Below are 21,654 nucleotides of genomic sequence, written 5' to 3'. Positions count from 1 at the left end.
TTTTTAAATCATACAGTCCTTAGGGGATGGGATGGACCTTCCTCTGTCTTTGGCAAGTATCCAGTGCTCCTTGGAAGGTACTGTAATCTAAATAACAATGATCAACAAATGATAGCTTCCTCTTTTCCAATGCTGAAATAGTTCAGAAAGCTTTATATAGTTTGCAGAACATAGGAAAGAAAACTTCAGTGAATTATTATGTGATGCAAAGGAGGATTTGAAAACGATCTTGCACTAATTCAATGCAAAAGCTTACAATGTGCAGCACAAGAGGCTCACACATGCCTTCATATTTTGATTGACAAATTTTGCTTCCCAAATGTTTTTCTACATTATTCTCCTAGAGCGCTAAAGCTCTGACTAGCCTGTAAGATCCATCAGCACTATATTGAGATTTGAATTGATTTACTGTGACTTCAGTTGAAAGTGCAACTTGGTGCAACCAAGCGAAGAGCTAGGCCAAGAAATGTTTTTGCTAAAAAGATCCACACTAAGTGACACACGTAGCAAATGGAGCATCTGGACCTATGTGAAATATCCAACAGCAATCTACAAACCCACTGAGTGAGGGAGTCTGACACAGACCTTTAGGAAGCCGGTTAATGGGCTACTGAGGCTCTTTGGAGTCAAAAAGACAAAAGGAAAATCAATGCTCTCGAAACAATTCTAAACCAAAAAATTTGGAACTATGCATTATCATCCAGTCATTTTCATAAACACATTAATAATGCTGAAGCAGGTTCAGATACAGTCAATACTTAACATAAAAAAGAAGTAGCACTTAAATAAATGCTGTACTCATCACTCATTGCTCCCCCCGAGGCCCAAAACACAGTAACTGGCTTGACAGCATAGTAACCAGCTCTGATGTAAAAGATCTTTATTATATACACTTATCTGGCGGCACTGACTGAAGGTGGCAGACAGTATGTGAAGGGAAGATGAGTGCATAATGGGAATACGGTTCCCAGGATCCCAGGAGGAATAAAAACCTGTAGCAATCGAGGTAAATCAAAGCTGCATGAAAAGAACTGCTCAGCTCATTTAGATGCAAATACATCCAGACACCACAATGCACCACCTCTAAACAGTATTGCACATCCAGTATTACTTCCATCGTACCGACAAATGCCTCTCTTCTCTATAATAATGTTCTCTTTGATGTACATGCTGTGGAAGAGTTAAGGCATATTTACATTCAATCAACAAAACTTCATCAGCACAGCAAGATGAACAAAGATCATATCCGTAACTGGCATCTGACCTTTTCATCTCTCTCTCCCTGAATGCATGTGTACGAGGCAGGCAAGCGCGCGCATATACATGAGCAGAAATGATACATAATGTCTGAAATCAACTTCTGGCCAAGGCATCCCAATATTTTCTCCTATGGTAAGCATTTTATTCACCGCAAGCACTGGATTTTAATTTGTGCCATCTACAGAGCTATGCACAGAGTTGGTGCTGAAGTAATGGAGAACAGACAATACATTTGTTAAATAAACGAAATACCTTTCAACCTAAATCACTTATTTACTAAATTACTTATTTACTAATTCCCAGTATTCAGCCAGGATGTGGCCTACTCATCACAGACCACTAAAATTAAACCTGTGCATACTGCAGGACTTTGGCCCAAAACCAGGTTATTGCACATCAGCCACTTTTCAGAAACCATCTGCATGCATATTTTTCCCTGAAAATACATGCAGCAATGTGAGGTAGTTTATCCTTCAGTAAAGGAAGGACGAATCACCAATTTATTATTTTGAAATAATTTCTTGATGTGTCAGAACCTTTACACCTTTTCACAGTTGCTGATACGATCTGTCATTCACCATCTAGAAATAAAATCTTTACACTTAAAGTGAGCGGTAGAAGTTAATAACGTTCTTGGTGCTACTGTTTCAGCTTGAACAACACAGGACTTAGCACACAGTAATGGTCTGACAGGGTGCTAGGTGGCCAGCTTTGGTTAACAAGGCTCCTTTTTTAAACTGCAGTCTGTAAGAAGCTATCGACCTCTCATTTGCAGCAAGGAGATTAATCGCAGGTTTCTACTTTGTTAAGACTGTTTTTGGAAACTCTAAGCTGGCTTAAAACAGCTGAAAGTATTTGTCTTAATGTACAGTGCTTATACAAACCAGAGGCAATCCTCTTTTCAAAGTGGTTCTTGAAGAGACCGCTGGAACCTTATCTAGGATTTAGGTCCCAACACGACTCGGTTGCACCTCCTTTCAACTCTTCCGATTAGTGAGGGAGGAGACAGTTTGTGGATTCAGCGGGCCAAAGCGCACACCACTGACTGTGGCTGATCATTTGAGAGCTGCCCAGAAGGCCATACTCTTCGATTTTGGTTCCAGCTTGATGGGCCAAGCTGACCTCTGGGCACGGTTCTGTTATCCCAGCTTTGCCTTTGGGATTCAAATTATCCATAGTAGGCATGCAGGGCCCCCACTGACAGACACAAGAATTTTGTGGAATGATTTATTAAGGATGTTTTCCTCTAGCTGGGACTTGAGTTTTAAAGGCAAATCTGACCACTCGTTCCTAAATTCGTTCAGAATAAAAATCTTGTGCCATGCCACTAAGGGTGAAAAATAAAAACAAGGTCTATACAAAACCAGTGTTTGCTGTTTGTTTTTTAAGAAAAAAATTGTTGGGTTGTTTTTGGGATTTTTTTAACCAATATGTTAAGTGGGGGTGGTTACATTATTGATGAACAAGCAGAGCAATATCAAAGATTTGAGATTTTTTTGCTAAATACATACTGGTTTGGATTTTTTTTTTTTTAAAAACAAAAATTAAGAACATGTGCTAATGGAATTAAAATGAAAATATCAACAGAGATCATTTGTTGATCAAAAAACCCCAATATATTCCATTTCTGCTGCAAAAGACGACAATAAGCACAGATGAGGCAGCAAAGTATTTTACATAGGTGGAATATCAGCTAGGGAATCAGGATGCCAAAATCTTGAAATATTCCAGCACATCTTCCTAACAGAAGACTTTGTATTCCAGTATTACACGCTGAATGGGTCCAAAATATAGCCCTGTATTCTAAACCGACGAACTTCAGAACGACAAATAACTGCTCTGTAGCTCTGAGCTATTTTATTTTTAAACACGATTAGAAGTGGTAGTACAAACAAAGCTGAGGGTCATCTAAATCATTTGAATTTCCAGATTTGAGCTCCTGCTCACAAAAATCGAGTTCTGTCTTAAGACAACTGAACTGGATTCCCTGAAAAATGTTTGTACATGTATCTGTCATCTGGATGTTTATATTGGGACACCAAGATTTCATAGTTGTCTAAAACAAGTATTAGACACAAATATATCTCAAGAGTGCATCTCTCCGGAGTGCCAATTTGAATAGGGTAGATCATTCTCTTAGCAAATATGTTTTGCACGTCTCAAGGTTTTTGCTCTACATAATAATTACGTGAACAGCAATTCTAACAAAAAAATCCCAAACAACCAAAAACATGAAAGAAGTAATAAAATACCTATTTGCTTCTTACAGATCTATAACTCAGGCCTATATTTCTCACCATTCTATCTTCATGTTAAAACTTTTTAGCTGTGAAATATCTGCATAGATAATACAAAGTTGCTGGTGGGTTGTTTTTTAAAATAATCTTAAAGGTAATAAAAACCTGCCAAACCCATGGAACCCAATCCTCATTTCTTAAAGCATCTGAGATTTTATCACGATTGACTTAAACGTTCCTTACAGCAAAAATACCAAGATTCAATATGTTAGAAACTCATCTACCTTCTACTGGCATTTTCTCATTTCCACTTTTCTTTGTGAAATGCAGCACTTTATAAAGCATTTAAAGTTTAGAAGCACATAAATCTAACTTACTTCCTATATCTCCTATTTAGCTTACTATATTTTTGGAATTATACACAGCTAGAAATTAGGCTTTAGGACACCAGGCAAGACTTTTCTAGCACAGGTCAAGATACTAAGCTGTCACATTTACAGTGTTAAACAACAGCCTACCAGTTGATATAATCACTAAAGACAAACCAAAGAACAGAACTTTAGCTGTGAACATTTGCAAACACTTGGAGGGTCATTTTAAAACTTGCACTTATAAAATATAACACCTGCATTTGACTCAAAACCTGGTAAAGCATTCTGAGATTTAACTTTAAGAGACCAAATGAAATTTAACAATTGAACATCCAAAATAATGCAGTTTATTGACTTGCTAGAAATAAGAGTTTCTGCTGCAAAATCTAGGGTGTTCATCAATTGACTAAAAGGTACTAAAAATACATATTAGGCAAGGTACTGCCTAACTGAGAGATGGTACTACAGCCCTGAAAAGAGCATCTCTGAAAAATAGTGTACAGCTCTGCTCAACCACATTGAAGAAAGATGGATTGGAAGTGGAAAAGGTATAGAAAAGGGCTATTGAACAATGGAATATCACAAGAAGAACTGGTCTCTTCTAGAAGAGAGACTTTGCCTGCCTTGTGCAACATCCAGCCAGCTCAGATCCAAAATTTATGTAACTGCAACAGGATGGTGATAATGCGGTATATTTACAATAGCAAAAGGAAGGATGCAAATGGAATATCATTCTGCTTTACAAATGCTTTGTGTGGCTGGACAGAGGTGGAAAAGACTAAAGTGAAAGGACTGCATTCGCATGGGAACAAAGAGAGACGTTACAGAAGGAAAGACATTTGTGAAGGGAAAGATCACTGTGAAAAATTTCCAAAATATTAAGTGAAAGACTAACACATAAGGGGTTATCAAAGAAATACCAGCAAACAGACAATAAATAATATTTACAGGTATCACTCAATACCTGAGCTGATCTATGGACCATTAAGACCAGGTGGCATAAAAGGACTGTGTTTTGTGAGAGGTTTTCATCACAGTATAAATTGTTTCAGGTCTCAGCTACTACAAATTCAAAAGACCTCTGACCAAAGAAATGCAGAAACCTTTAGTAAAATCCAGTACAAAGGATAGGTACTAGACGATGCTCCCAGGAGGGAAGTGCCTAAGTTGCTACTTTGACAGACCGTGTCCTTTAGATAAGCTTGCACCAGGCTTCCCCAGATGTCTTGCGATCAAAGCGAGCCAGTACAATAGTCACTTACAGGAGTGCAGAGAGGTACCCTGGTAACTAACCTAATTGCTGACTGATATAAAATGTCCAGCCTCTTTAATGTACTCCCGTAAGCCAATCTGGAAATTACTTATATACTCAAGAGAAATGAATAGCATGCAACAGGGCAATCATGCAAGATGAAACTATTTATTTGAACTTCAAGCAAAGCAAAGCAGAGTCTGTATCTGACATTCCTTCTTAACATAGAAAGCCTGAGTTCAAGAAGAATTAGAAAACTGATCATACAAAAAGTAAGACATTACATATTTCAGCTAATGAAATTTTTATTCTGAAAGGGAAACATTTCCATTACTGCAGGCCCAGCAGCCCCCGGAGAAAGGGCAAGGCAGAGAGACCCCTGCAGACCCATTACAGCCAGATTTCAACACGGTTTGGAGCGGCTCTAGCTCCTTTACCAAATCCACAATGTTACTATTTGAAATGTGCTGTACAGTTAGAAGGCGGTCTGATGTGAATTAGGTCACGCTATTAGCAATGGGTGACCTTTCACTGATGAACAGTTTTTAAGCAAGGGAAAAGATTTTTTGGAAGTTAAGACACTGCGAAGAGCCTCCTTGCACTGACTCCACGTGCTGCTTTATGCTGTGTCGCTGTATTAAAGCAACACAGCCATATAAATGATAGTCCTGGTTTTCCATAACAAGCTATAGTTGGAGTAGGTGACCAGGAAAATTTTTAGATAAATGGTGGGATCATAACCTTTTATGCAAAATGGACAAATAAGTTATGGAAATATCTGGGAAACCCTGAGGCTGTGTAGCTCTACTTCAAGCCATAGGCATAGTTAAAGCAGACAGTAAATCACTAAATCTCATATCAGACTTTACAATTTTGTTGTTGTTTTGGTTTTTGCCAGTTTTTGCTGACAGATGGAAAAAAATACTGGCTGAATGCGACCAAGATTTAATTTACCTCCAATTTCATTCCTATTTCTACAGCACATTCCTAAAAACACACAGCATTTTATTCCCACTGCTTAGAAGAATTACTAGTAAATAGTCGCACTCCAACAGTACGTACTATAAAAATACCACTGTAATACTTTTTGCTAGTCATGAGAATTGCATTACATTACAAAATTTTCTCAAGAATACTTCTAAACAATCATCTATAAATGTGCGCATACATTTATATAAATATAGTTACTTGAATACTTACCAACTATGCCTGCACATACTAAAAAACTGTATGTCCATATACAGATAGACAGAACTGTCATACTGCACTCAAACAGCATCGTGTATTAACTGAGTGGGATAGTGAAGTGGCAAAGATACCCCTGAAGATGGGGAATACTTCCTTTCGACACAACATTGAAAGTATGCCCTCATACTTGGGGTTGCACTTTCTTCACTTACTGTTTTAAAGGAATAGTTACATTACTTTTTTTTAACACTTCAATTATTTCTGGGGTACATCTTTCTAAAGCTGACAGTTCTTATTTAAAAAATTGAACATCCTAGGTTTAATCAGCTATGTGCATTTATCCTTGTACAAAATGAGGTACACATTACAAAATAGCTGATATCAGCCAAATGTACCCTTCCTCTGTCTGTCCATTTTCCCATTTCCCAGGCTACAGCACTACACAGCATTAGCAATACTCAACTCATGTCCAGCATATTGATATAAAATGACCCTCTAAGCTTCCTATCAGCTGTGCTCTCGTATTACAAGAACACTTTACCATGCTTCATGTTCACTACTTAACAACTGCTCCTTGCTTCTGAGAACCGCATCCTTATTTACACATGCACATCCTGGCATAACTTTCTTAAAAGTGGAAAAGGAACAGGGATTAAGGAAAGCTACGATTGCATTTTATAAAATTGTAAGTGGCATGAAAAAGATTCATAGGGAATAAGAGCCTTCTGTCTCTTCCAACACAAGCATTAGCAGGCAATCAATGAAATCAACATTGCAGGTCCACGTTCAAGCAAAGGAGATGGTTCTTCGAAGAACATATAGTTAAACTCAAGAATATCTTATGGCTGGATGTTGTGCTACCAAAATTTTACATGCAAAAACGGCAGGATAAATTCTTTATTTGGGGGTGGAGAGGCAGTTCTACAGAAGGCTATTCAGTACAAGCTCAGGAAACCCCAAATTTCAAATTGCTGGAGGCTATAAGAGCACTCTGGGGAAGTATCCTTAGATGTTTGGGTGGTTCTTTTACACCTGTGTTGGCAAGTGCTATAGCACACTATCAGAAAGAGAATCTGATGTCAGGGGGACCTTTGCTCTGGCCCAATATGGCCAGTTTTACATTCTTATATCACTTACCTTTATTTTGATGACGTCAAACTTAGTCTAATGCGACTACAAATAGAATTCAACCCTTCATATCATCATAACGTCCCTTTCTGAGCACAAATACATAAAGGGAAAGTCCAAGAACTAAAAAATTCAGTTAGCTGCCATCATGACTCGGTTTGTTGCAGGTATCATGAGGAGAGCCTAATCTGATAATTTTATACAATGGAAAAATAGAGGAGTTTTTCCAGCAACAAAAATTATCATTCATTAGTGAACAAAATTGCATCTAAACCTAAATTTATTTAGATTACAGCCAAACCACTCAGACATGTCGGTTGAATGGGAGACATTCATTAATAAGGAAATAACAAGCAGAGTATTCACTAATACAGTAACATTTAGATATTCAGAGGGGGATGCATATGTGCACAGGGAATATCTATGCATATTACTAGTAGATTTGTGTTTACTGGCAGAATATGCACCTGTGTATTTCCAGGTTGATGAGCTGTTACACAGGCACTCGCATCAACTCAGAAGAAATGCTACTGAAATTTGCACACCTGCTTTCCAAATCAAACAAAATAATCTGAAAGTGGCCTGATTTTCACACAAATCGCATTGCTTTTCTGAATCTGTGTCTCCATCCAGCTGATTGGTACCCCAAAAAGCATGCACATATCTTCCCACTGGTGGTCACGTGAATCACCTTCTCCTCCTCCTGAGGAAGCATGCAAGATACAATGATTTTTTGTTTCTCACCTTACAAAAGCATCGTCCTCATGCTGAGCTACAGAAGAACATGATTAAATGATATGTCTCTGAAAGAAAGGCTACGTCTATTTTCTACCACAATAATATTTTCTAAAACCACAGTTTTTTGATCATTTCAGAGAGCACTGGGTTTTTCCTGGTGAGTAAAGATGTGCTTACTGAATTTAGAACATAGTTTCTCTCAGTCTGAGCTGCAGATTCCCAAGCTGCATAGTTGTGGTCGGATAACGCCTCTGTGGGGCATTTGGAGTTTCCTGAGTATGGAGGGAAAAAAGAATTAATCTGACTTTAACTCATTTGCAGGACTCAGATTTCCTGTTCTGTGAACATAAAGGGCTTGCAAAGAGTGTGTAAGAGCTTCCAAGATGTATAGCTATGTGAGTGCTAAAGATAGGGAGCCTCATTCTTTTCTCTGGCTTAAATTGCCAAAGCTCTGTGGATTTCAGCTGTATTATTACCAATTCAAATGTGTTCCAAGTCAGAGGAAAGTCAAGAACAATGTGTATTTATGAAAAAAGGCCAATTCTTGTTTGGCTGAAGTTCATAACCCAAAAAGAACCCAGTAATTCCACTATTCTCCAGCCTGAAGGTTAGCTACATCTTTCACTTATCAGCATCTGTTCTGTGGTGCAGGGCATTAGTAGCATGAAGGTGGATAAATTTACTGATTATTTACATTGTAATTTTCAAAGGCAGAGGAATGTTTTAATCTTAGATGAAGTTACAGTACGAAAAAAAATCAAGTCAATCTAGAAACTAAAGCAGCGCTTGAAAAGGGAAGTAAAATACCATGGCAAAGTCTATTTGAGGTGATAGCTAGAGAATAAACATGATTGTATGTGCCGTAAGATTCTGTAAGCTAACTTAGTGGTTAAGAACGGTGCTGAGCTAAGAGTTTTGGGAACAAAGGAACATAGCACTGACCATTAATCAACAGTAAAGTCCCATTCACTTCTAGAGAGTAGAATTATGCTAAGTTAAGCACTTCTGAAAACCTCCAAAGAAATTTTTGTGTATAAATTTGGCAGGTGTGGTACAAGCACTGCTGATGCACACCCCCTTTCATACTGACCTACATGTTTTTAGGAGCCATACGTGGAAGTGTGAAAGGACAGTTGGATTTTAATATCCCCAGTATTACTTGATGTTCTTCTTTCAAGAATGGGTCCAGCTAATGCATTCTATGTTGGCCTGTGAACGTGCATCTAAAAGCAGGAACAGGATCATTAGCTCATTTCACATTGGCTACCATATAGCTCTCAGGTAGAAGCATGAAATTTTCCAGGCTAAATGAGGCTATGAAGTCCTTCCATTAGGGTCATGTATCTTCGCTATCACCCCAATCCATCACGTTAGCTGTTTCTTACAAAGTTGCTCACTGCTTTAGTCTTGATTGTCTAGGAAGCTCATAAGACACAATCATCTGCTACTGCAGACCTGAAATTTAAAGTCAGCATTTTGCTATAGCACATCTGTGATTTGAATCCCGAATTTAAAGAGTGTTCCATCTGGTAAAAAATCTTCCAGGTTTGAAAAGGCACATCTTCCTAAGATATTTTGTGATAAAACCTGATACAAAGAACTAATTTAGCATCTCTTCAATGCCTTTACTTCGTCAATCACTATCCTTTAAGGAATGAAAAAATATCCTGTATTTACAAAACCTGCATTTAAGGGCCAGCTCCAGCTGGGAAACTACGATTCCCCATTAAAAGAGTGAAAGACGGTTTATGCAAAACAACACAGGTAAACAGGCGACAGAGGATGAGGAGGGCATGGTTTTGATAAGCGACACTATATGATACTGTTGGGCTTGCGGTTATTGCTTCTGCAGGACTCCTTTGGTATGGTTGAATTGGTAAAAGAAATCAAAGAAGAGAGACACTGACACCTGTAATTTACACATCCAAATCGAACCACTTTTCACTTCCTCCCAGCTATCATTTTTCATTGTCGTTTAACCCAGGATCGTTATCGATTCAGGTCAGTATTGGTCAGTCAGTATGTACTGTGCATAAACACAGGGAGAGATAGTTAACATTTTAGGAAGGTAAGAGGAGTGTTCACTGCAGAGTGCTCCACACATATACACACAGTTGTGCCAAAAGTCTCTGACAACTGGTGAAGCAGCAGCCCACGCCTGGCTGTGTAATTCGTTCGGAAACGACGTGGAAGGTGGCCAGCATCAGCACAGTTCTCAGCTTCTCCTATGTTGCTGAGCACGCCGGGGTTTCCAGAGTCACCAGCTCCTGCTCTAGCAGCAAATTAAGAAAATCATTTTAAAGAGCCAATACAAATAGTTGACTTCATAGAAGAGTTTGCTGGGGGTGGTGGATCAGATAATTAAAGAACGGGATTAAAATGAAGCCTGACAATTTCAATATTGAACTCTAAAAGTCCTAGCATCCTGCTGTGGTATCAAAAGGAAAGTTAACTCAGTCAAAAAGGCTGTTATCCACAAACATTGTCCCAAAACGCAAACAACCAGTATCCTCAAGTTTGGTTAGCTAAAATTTGCAGACTTTTCAATCATGAATTAAGAAACTACTTGTGAGGTTCAGTGTATCAGATGTGCAGTGTATAGGCCATATTTCGTATTTTGTAAGGATAGCATTTTTATTTAATATTTTCATTAATTTTTAAACTGCAAAAAACAGAAAATTAAAATTTTCCATTACAAATCTAGATTAAAAAAATACTAGAAAGGAGGACTTTCACTGGAGAGTTTTTCCATTTTCTGCACTTTCCATTTTAAGGAACAGCCCTTTAGAGTATTGGTATATGACAGAGAAAAAGAGAAGTAATTTAAAAAGAAGAGAAAATGAAGCTGAAAAATGAGCAGGCAGAATGGACTCATTTGGTCAGCTGACTCATACCAGAGCAATTCCTGAAACCTACGCAAAAGCCTGGAAAATAAATAAGATTCTTCTGTGGGATTTCCTTTTCCTTGGTCCTTGGAGAAAAAACGTCTATTTAACTATAGAGCAACCAGCTTTCTGTTCCTCTTCAGAAGCTCTTATGCTTGGCTCTGTTCTGTGGGAAATAGCTCCCTTTTATGTTTCACCTAGATGGTGATTACTCCCTGTATTTAAGCTTTTGCATGATGGAGAGATGAGAAAAATATCACACAAGAAGCAAAATCACATTCTGTAATTCCCTCATCGAGCAAAACACACGAGAGCCTATTGGCACAGTCCTTTTTCAGAACCAGCTCTTTCAGTGTACCCCCTGGATGGCAATTACTGCAGCAGAGCAGTCGAGAAATGTTCCTTGGACTTAGACAACTGCCAACGCTAATTAAATATTTCTTCAATGTCCACATTTCTCACACAGGTGCTGAGGATGTCTAAATGCATTGTAACATACAACATGAAAACCCAGAGAAGACGCACATCATCAAATACAATTTTTAATCCTTACAAATGCACTTGGAATAACAGCAGGACTGAAAACGTCTCCCTGGTGAATGTGTTTGTTTCAACACTATTGATGGGCTGCTAGATATTAAAGAAGCTGTTATATACTCTCTGCAAGAACCTACCTTTGCCTGAACTTCCACTTTATGCAATCTTACAGCAGACCAGAACTGAAAATAAAAGATGGTAGAGAGGACCCCAAAATGTCTGTGAAGATATAAACTGATTGCACAGTCCACCAACTTCAGGCTGACCCAAGTTCAGACACTCAAATTTATTTAGACAACAGACTTCTATTGATTCTTCAGGTGATTTAGACTCCTCGGCATCATTAAAAGCTTACATATAAAGCAGATTAAGAAGGGTCCTCTTGAATATGTAATTCTGGGTGAAGGACCATTGCAAATCCCAAGAATAGATGTGGCTACAGATTTTATTAGAACACTGATATGTTTTGCATGTGTACTAGCTTCCTTGCCTACTTGTCTGAGCCAACTCCCATATTACTAAGATTCTCCTTATTAATTTTCCGTGTTCTGCCTAGAACATTTTTCTAGAAAATGCAGGAAAGGAGCAGATGGAAAAAAAAAACCAAACTGATATATAAGCCACGCACATAAGCATTGTCTTTTCTGTGTTGTGTTTGTGTAGTCCCTATCACAAAGAGACAAACAAATCAATAATTCCTGTGAGATTATCCAGTGGCGTATCAGTTGTGCCATTTTTAGTAGGAAAACATAAAAAACCACCTGGACTCTGCGAGGCAGGACAAGCAGGCGCTACATACATACAAACGAATCTGCAACATCTGAGTTATGGATTTCCAAAGGCAAGCAGGAAGCACATAGTAAAATAAGCCAGGCCAGCTGAGAAACCATCACTCAGCAGCTCCGTAGCATTAATTCTTCTCAAGAAATGGAATTGTTAATAAGCATTTTTGAAAATAATGGACAACTTAGATGAACTTCATTGGACATAGGATAGTGGCAGTAGTCAAAAACTTCTGCTTTGGGTACCTGTGTGGGGGAAATGCTAGAGTCAAGGTGACAACACATGCATGTAAAAGACCCTCACGCAGGTCTCACGTGGGTGGGAGGCTGTGAGGGTCCTTGTCCCACCAAGCGGTCAGCTGTCCATGGGCCCATGAGACCTCACCTCCCAGCTGCCACTACTACTTCTGCAGGAATAGTACTGCCGTTCTCTCCCTCAACCGAATCCTCTCCTGACTACTTTACACCAGGCTGAACAGCATCCAAGAGAACAAAAAGAGAGCTTCAAACACATTTAATGATGTTTTTCCCTGTGTAGGGTTACAGGGTGTATTAGCCTTGACAGAACAAGTTTTCCAACAGTGATGGGACTCGGAGCATTGATCCACCAGAGTTTAACCTTCTTCCAGAGGCAGCACTCTGAAACAAAATCAGCCAAAAAGGTCTCCAAATGCTATAAAAATGAGGGAGGTGGCTGTATTCAAGCATCAATAAAATTAGTATATTTTACTCAAGTATCCACAAGATACTTCTGCTAGCCAATATGGGTGGGGGTTCAGTTCTGCTTTTTGTTTTTCAAAGAAGATTCCTGGATTTCTATGAGAAAAACTATACTGTGTTAAAACTGAGAAAGAACTTTTCTTTCCGAGCAAGATTTCTCTCCAGGAAAACATCGCAGACTATACTAACACTTCAGCATACTTTCTCTCGCTACTGGAGAAGGCCAGCACATAGCAAAAGCTGGCCGATGCCTCTTTCACCTTTATTCAAAAGCATCCATGACTCGACTGAGATTTTTGACATTCACTGAACACTGTTTACAGTCTTCTCGTGGGCTTCTGCATGGGGCAGCTGCACTGCTTTGCAGTGCAGAACAAAAGATATAGGACACTGACTGTATTTTTTAAAGGTATTGTATGCAAAAGGTTTAGTTAATTTCTTCACACTTACTCTTTTTTCTTTGATTTTATTTGATAGTCACCATTCACCACGAATTAAAGCAGTTCTTGAAACAAAACTGCTCTGGATAAACTTCCAGATGTGGAGACTAAATTCTTCTTCTGCCTCTTTCTTCAAACCTCTTCTGAGCCCTCACTGTTCATTCAGACACTGGCAGGTAACGTTGTCTTTCAGTCCTGTTATGCAACTTGGCTTCCAACATGTGCAAGAACTAACATGTTTCTCCAGATAGATTTGCTTTCCCAGGCTCCTACCTTCTCAGCAATGTGAAGTACTTTTTGTAGAGTCGTCTCAATTTCCTTTGAATCCCTGTTTTTCTAAACACTTTGATTTTTTTTTTTCCAGAGATAGGAAGAGTCAGTTGTATATTTATCTTGAACTATCAAACACACTAAAAAGAACCTATCTGGGATTCCAGGCACCATGGACAAATAATAAAAATACAGTCAGCCTTACGCAAACAGATGTGTACACCTCAGCCACCCCAAAATCATCAGGGCAGAAAACTACTCCCACCACAGATCCCCTCAGTGGTTTGTACAGCCCTTCCCATTCTGAAAGCACCAGACTTTGCTTTTAGCCCCCAAAATATTGGACAATCCAAAACACAGTATTTTAAGTCACCTTCTGTTTTGGTATTTCCATGCATGCAAGTGCTGAAATTGTTCGTTGTTCTGAATCATGAGAATACTAAACATAAATTCGTCTTTCAATCCTATCTTTAAATCTCTGATTTTAAATCTACAGCTTTACAGATTTACGTAGTTAGAGATTTACTCCTCCCCAGAAATGGCTGTTTGGTATCAACCAGTAGGACAAAACGTATCTCCTGTCTTTGGTTTCTTTTTCATAGCTTGACTAATGCATCAAACTGCCTACTTTTTAACAAGGAGATGCGGTGTATCTGAGAAATAAAATAGCACAGTCCTTAGTAGCTGTTCACATTCTTCAGCTTGCCATCCTTTACCCATTTGAAGCAAATATTTTTTATCGCCACATGTCAATAAAAACTAAGAGCCAATAAAACAGCATAGCTTGCATTGTAGGGCACTGTTAAGCAGAAATACATGGAAGACATCCAGTTACTTCAAGGCACAGTGAGTGTAATTCAGTAGAAGGCAAAAGAACCTCATTTACCGCGAAGGATTTTTTTTCATTAAAAAATTATATGGTTTTAGTACGATATTGTTGAAAAACAAAGGTTTAAATCACCAGCATTCCTTTAAACAGGAATCTTCAAATGTGGTGATTGTTTATTAGTTGATTTGCCTCTGTTTTTGTAATTACCTGTTTGTTTTTACTGTTTGAGATTCTAAGCCAGCATCATTTCTGCAGAGACTAAATCAGGCAATACTAAGGGCTTTTTGTGATTCTAGAGCAAGGCGTTTTTAAAGTACAAAGCAACAGCTATTTTTGCTGACCAACACAGTCTAGAGTGCAAAGGCACATGACTATGCCTTCAGAAAGGCAACAGCTGGAGCATGTGATGGTCATTTACTATAACCGCCATCTCCCCATCAGCCCCTTTACTTGGGGACAAAGGACAATTCCAGGACTGGAGTATCTGAGCTCACTGTGCTTGCTACGAGATGTACAGCATGGCTCCTCCAGCCTCTCTGAACAACAGGCGCCAGTCACCTCCAGACAACCTCCAGCAACTATTCTTTCAGCAACATGCTACACTTCCATTTATGTCCTCAAAATAAGACAGGATAAGCCAAACCGAGACAGATCAAACAAACTTTCCTTATGTTCAGTCAATCACTCCTTCAGAGAAGCCCACCAGGCACATCAGAAAAGAAGGCAAAGGAACCAAATGAAGACAACTTCGAGGCAAAGAAAATGCAACTCTTTCACAGTGCAGTCAGCACAAAGGCATTTCCAACCGCTCTGCCACTCCAGCACTCTCCATCTTATGACTTTCTCCAGAAAGAGGGGCAGAGAGTATCAGGGCAGAACCCACCGCATGAGACACAGCTCGCAAGAACACAGACAAACCATAGGATGAATAAGGCACTGGAGCCAAAGGACAAAAAAACCATTGGAATAAGCGATCCAAAACCTTAAGAAAAACAAAAGCAAAACAAACTCTTGGAAATTTAACCCAACTGCTCAGATAATTCTGTAATAACATGGTTGCTCTTACCTTTGCCATCTGTGCCTGCACGCCATTTGCTTTGAGAGATGCTACTGCTTTCTGTGCTGCTGCCGGACTGTCAAAATCTACAAAACCGTAACCTGAAAAATAAACAGATAAATAGACATTTTCATTATTATCCCTGTGTATGTGCATAGATAAAGATTTTATAAAGAAGAAAACCCTTTCCCTTCTCTCACGTTGTCTCATAGTCTTCCACTAGCACTGCCACCACCACCAGCCATCACACCTCTATTTCTCAAACCCTTCCTCCTGAACCTAGTGGGGTTTAAGGAAATGCAATTACCTGAAGCTTCAAAGTGCAGGAAGGTATGTAGCAGAGGGGGAGAGAAAGCAGCTTTTTGCCTGTCCTAACAGATAAAAGGTCCCTGGCAGCAGGAGGGCACATGCTCAAGGGGTTCTGGTGCTCTGGAGTCCTGCCCCATCTCCTCCATACGAGCAGGCAACTGTATGACCCTCCCTGGGATACAAAGCTACAGCTTGCAATGGCTGGTTTCATGAGAAAACAACACCCTTTCCCTGTCCCTTGGACCCATATGAAGATTAAGCTTCAGAAGAGGAGGGTAGCAGGTCTCTGCGACCGGCTGGGGCCATCTGTGTAGCGGCAGAATGCAGTCTTCCAGCAGGTGGGAGCAATTAAGGGAGAAATCACAACCTGTGCTCTACAAGTGACTGCCAGATAGCTCTAGAAGATGGTAAGATAATAATGTTGCAGCCTGGTTAAACCACATCCCTTTTATCTCGCCGCCCTCTCTCATGGAACAAGGGCCAGGTCCCTACCAGGAACTGCTTCAGGGTATCATCTGAACAGCAGCTTAGTGAGGTTAGATCTTAGGGATTGGCAAGGGATAATCATCTGCTTTTAAGTGGCTTTCCTACTCCCAGTATTTGCATTAGTTCAGTTTATTAATCAGCCAGTCACTTCCTATCTTCTCTCCTTCCCTCTCCATTTTTTCTTCCTGTAACCAGCAAGACTGGTATGTTCAAGCAAGACCAGTGCTGTTGAGCCCCTACTGGGTATCAACAACTCTGGCAGTATTTTTAGTTTCCTAAAGATACAAAGGAGGGCAAAGAGGACAAGGAATGGACTTTTCACAGCTTCTAAGCACTGAGCTATCTCTGATCTTCAACAGCATTCAAATGTCTTGCTCATAAAGATTTCAACAGTTAGGAAGATTTAAAAATCTCGCCAAGCACCTATTTAGGCAGCTGCATATATTTCACAGTCCATCCAGGGAAAACCCCAGCCTACATCTTATTAAGCAATTACAGCACAGGTAGGCACGTGCTGTTCAGACAAGCTGTGGCCAGGGGCCACCTCTTTGGCATCTCCTTGGGAAGCCATAGGGACGAAACTGAACTGCCTGAAAGCTTTAATAATATTAGCACAAGCATATTTATAGCACAGCAGCTCCTTTGCAGACATCTCCATTTACTAGGTCAATACACATCATACCGGAGGCAACCACAGATATGCTTTCCTGCGTTATCCATTTTTATTTCTTTTGCCAGCCTTTCTTCCTGCTCCTGGGAAGCCTTATTGCCGCCTTCTCTGCACCAAATCTAGGTGTAAGAGTGCATGCTTGTGACCACCTTGCCCCCCAAGTTATAAACATCTCTTTATTATTATTTTGGTATGTATGCATTACTCGATGCAGGGGTTAGTCCAATGATGAATGAATTTTGTGCACACGGACTTTTTTGTTTTTCTTGGCTTAAATAACATTCGCAAAGTTTTAAGAAAATTAAAAAGAAGTAAGAAAATGAAACAGCCAAAATTGTTAAAGAAACTGCTGAGTTACTTAAAGAGTATGAAAAGCACTCTTTTGATGACAAAGTCAAGATCAGAACCTTTCTGTTCTTTTCTTCCCTCAGTTTTCTGGGGTTTTTTTGGTTTTGGGTGAATTTTTTGGTAGGGCATTAGTACAAATTCAGGAAAATCCTAAAACAACTGTACGCTGGGACAGCAGATCTCGTAAACACCACCATGGAGAAGTGCACTGGAGTTTGGTCAACTTGGGAAGTTGGGGGGTGTTTTACCTGCTCAGATTCCCCCATTTGATTTTCCCTTCTTACTGCTACCAAGCATGCCATGTTTAAATCAGCTTTTTCTACACTGCATTTTGCTTTGCAGTGTTATCCAAGCTCTCTCTTCACTGCAGAGCAGCAGTGAAGCTGATGCTGCTTTGAACCAAAGAACACGCTACAAGAGAGCAAGAGTCCTCCCTGAATTTCTCCAATGCCTTTACCCTTTGGGAGAGCAGCTTCTGGGAGGAAGGAGGAGATACAATTAGGTGCAGTTTCCATCTTGCTAGATGAGAGATCCTGACAACAAGCCAGAGCTGCCAAGTGGGAAACCTGAAATACCTGGGGAAGTCATGGGATGGCTTGGATCAAACACAGAGCAAATTATTTTTTAGGATAGCAAGGTGCTCTTCTCAGGAGACTAAATTTGTTTTTATTTCTCACCATGTTCATGCCCAAAAACTAGGAGGTGAAAGTGCAAAAATAAGTTTTAATATTGGTATTAAAAGCAGATAATAGAGTTAGATTTTTATATTCATCATTAGTGTACAGTGCAGGATTCATGTATGCAGTAATAGAAAGCAAATGATTTTTAATATGACTTTCTAGACAGCATGGTAAGTATTCACATCTAAGTTAGTATTGCTTGCAAATATAAACTGGGATGTAAGAATACTCCAGTGTTGTATTACAGAGATCAGGTATACCTAACAGTGAAATACTGAAGATTAACATCAGTCCATAATATCTAAAACCATTAATATCTTCTAAACATTTATTCAATGGGCACAAGGGGCTATATAACCGTATCAGAGATCCAGTGAGAGTCTTGAGACAAAAAAACCTTGCATCTTTAGCTGGCCGTTATGCATTCTAGTATTACTACTCCCAGCCTCATTGCAAAGCTGCTCTTTTTCCTTCCCTCAAGTTCATTTTCATTCCAAGTATCTTTTTCTGGCTCTCCCCCCTCCCGACACATCTCTCCACCACACACAGAACATCAGGACAAAATCACTCCATGGCTGAAAACCCGTCCAAGGAACATCAATCTGCCGCAAGGGAAGCCAAGTTCCCAGGCTGTTTCAGCATTCAAGTATCCTTACAAGAACCCTGCAATGCTATATAACAGAAAACCAGGCACACTGCCTTTTTGTACAGTTTATGTTCTTCCATGTAGATGTTTATAGCCTATGTTGGTGACCTACACTGACATACTTCATTTGTTTATAATCTCACTTCATTTTTTGGGTCTCGGGCACTAACAAAGTAGCACTGGCTTTTTTGTTTGGGTTTTCTGTTTGGTGGGGGGGTTGTTTTGATTTATATACTTTTCAGGGCAGACCAAGTTTAGCTGCCACAGAAGCTAAAGCTGGGTCTTGGAACATCCCCTCCAGCTCTCCGCATAGCATAAATGAATCCCCAAACTCCCTGTGCCAAGAGTCCTGCTCTCCTGCCCAGGCTGTGGCTGGAGCGGGCTCAGGCCGTGCTCCCCTCCACCCCGCCGGCAGAGCTAGGCTGCTCAGCCACCCATCGCTGGTCAGGTAACTATTCCCTGGCTGCTTCTGGGAAAAGGCAGCAGGCTGGCTGGAAGCATCCCCTGGGAGGGATTCAGACCAGGGTCTGCCAATCAGATGCTGCCGCTCTAAGAAAATGTCTACATTTCTTTTTCCTCTTTTAAACATGAGTGCAAGCCCCACCAGCCCCACCCTCTGCTAGCCTCAAATTCCACAGCTTTTTGGGTTTTTCCTTCTTTTTTTTGTGTGTGCACTGCCTCATAAACGTTCTGGTCAATGGATTATACCTTTTTTCCCCCCAGTTTTTGTGCAGAACATCATGAAAAATGCAACTGGATTCTTAACTGGGACCTTCAGACTCTGCTCACAGGAATCCATCACCACCACAGGAAACCAAAGCCAAAACTATTTCCCCTTTTTTCATGAAGCATCCTGCCCTTTTCCTTTAAGAGCTCCAAAAACAAATAGGGAAAGCTGCGTTATCCCCTGCTGCTTCAAGAGACGGGAACTGAATTTATCACTAATGTGAGCCCCTCAGCTCAAGCGTACTTACACTGAGGGTGACTTCGGCACTCCAGTGCTACAAGAAGCATTCCAGGAGCCCAAGGTTTTTTTGCAGAATGACATATTGCTAGTTCGTACATAGAAACACACACACAAAACCCCAAGACAAGACTATCTAGATTAATTGTTAAACCTTTCCTCTAAGAAATAAAATGCCTGTAATTTTGTTTTGGCCTGATGCCATTAGAGCGAAATAATTGAATTTAAGGAATAAAACCAGTGGGTTTGTATCTGGGGGGGAAAGAAAACAGCTAAGCATCAGCAAGCGCAAGTTTATAGCTAGCTGCCATAAGTGCTACCCAAATACACTGGCAGACACTAAACATCTCCATCTCCTATAACCTAAACGGCTGGGGGCCTCCTGGTCTCAGTTTCTCAGTTCCATAATTAAGCTTGGCAGCAGGTTCAAATGAATTAAAACTGAATGTCACTATTTCCTCAACAAATCCCTCATCCTTGTTTTTTCTTACTTGTCAGGAGAAGACCAGCAGAACAGCAATTAGTGGTAAGCAGTGCAGTGAAAAAGAACCAAGTATACACTAATTAGGTCACTCGCCAAACACATTCATTTCATTGGCAGATTTAATCAATGTTTTCCTGAAATGTCTTAAATCTCCTATGCTAATTTAAACTTTTGTTATTGTTGTTACTTTAAACACAGATGGGATGCCTGGAGATTTTCAATTGCTTTCCGCAAATCCATTTCAAAATAACAACCCCTCATATAGTATATCATCAAAATTTAGGCACAGGTTTTAGGAAATGGCCTCTAATTTTATGCCAGCATTTTTGTGCCTGCAAATACCTATGGGTGCAATTTTGTGGATTTAAGTAATTGCAGGTGTGTAGAGCTCTTAGACATCAAGCTCTGAATTGCCCTGACTGATCGGGTACTTAAGGGTAATGCCAAATAATTTAAGGGTCTGCCTGCCACTTGCGGTTCCCACAATTATCGCCAAGTGCCGGTGCAGTGGCACACGGCAAAGGCAAGCTCCCACTGGCGCACATGGGCTTCACAGTCGAGCTTGACTGACGTAGTGATGGGACCAAGGGCCTGGCTGCCTTTTTGGAGAGTTGAGGCAGCTGCTCTGCCACTGCTGAAAGCAGCATTAGTTACTGCAAGTGAATGGAAACAGGTTTCAGGGTATCTTGGAAGTTTGGTCCCCCGATTAGTACTTCCAGTTAGCACACCACGGCACTTTTTTGCATGGAAGACTTTCTCTGTTGGCAGAAGCCATTGCTGACGCCATGGGAAAGGGAGCTGTCACGGCTGCTGAACTAATCCACACGCTTGCCGACCAGGCTCTGCCCACCGTCCTGCCCTGACCACGCACCCCCAGGTCCTTGCAGCGGCTCCCTCCTTCCTGCTGGCACTGCCCCCAGCCTCGTGACCACCAAGGGGTGTGAAAGGGCCACCACACAGCCTGCCACTGCTCTGCACCCATCCCAGCTCTGTCCTGATGACCCAGGTGAAAATAAAAGAAAAGAAAAAACAAACAGAAGCGTTCTTTCCCAGAAGCAGGGAGCAGAGCGCCTTGGCATACTGCTGAGCTGGAGCTCTGCAAGGCAGCAAACTCTGGCAGGGGTGCTGAGAAAGGAGAAGCCTTGATGAACGAGGGAGGATAAGCTGGGGCTGGTGAACTCTCAGCTTCACCCTGCCACAAGGCCAAACATCACATCCGACCAGGTGCTGTTTTAAATCACTTGACTTCAAGTCAACTTGTACTCTGCATTTTGCAAACCCCACACACATACACGCAGACGCAGAGACAGGAAACAGCACAGCTGGCGCACGCAGCCAGGAGACTGGCATGAAGTCTGTGCGTTAATTCAACT

General features: G+C 40.5%; 1 protein-coding gene across 3 annotated transcripts in view; it reads right to left on the bottom strand.

Moving 5' to 3' along the window:
• Positions 1 to 21,654, bottom strand: part of RBMS3 (RNA binding motif single stranded interacting protein 3) — a 714,416-nt gene that overhangs the window by 240,257 nt on the left and 452,505 nt on the right. For all 3 annotated transcript variants that reach the window (XM_059818611.1, XM_059818612.1, XM_059818613.1), the window contains one exon: positions 15,704 to 15,795. In XM_059818611.1, coding sequence (XP_059674594.1) covers positions 15,704 to 15,795 — 92 coding nt within the window. The remainder of the gene's footprint in view (positions 1 to 15,703; positions 15,796 to 21,654) is intronic.

Source organism: Gavia stellata, chromosome 6 (assembly GCF_030936135.1).
Source record: "Gavia stellata isolate bGavSte3 chromosome 6, bGavSte3.hap2, whole genome shotgun sequence".
Lineage (NCBI taxonomy): Eukaryota > Metazoa > Chordata > Aves > Gaviiformes > Gaviidae > Gavia > Gavia stellata.
This window is presented reverse-complemented; position numbering and strand designations above follow the sequence as displayed.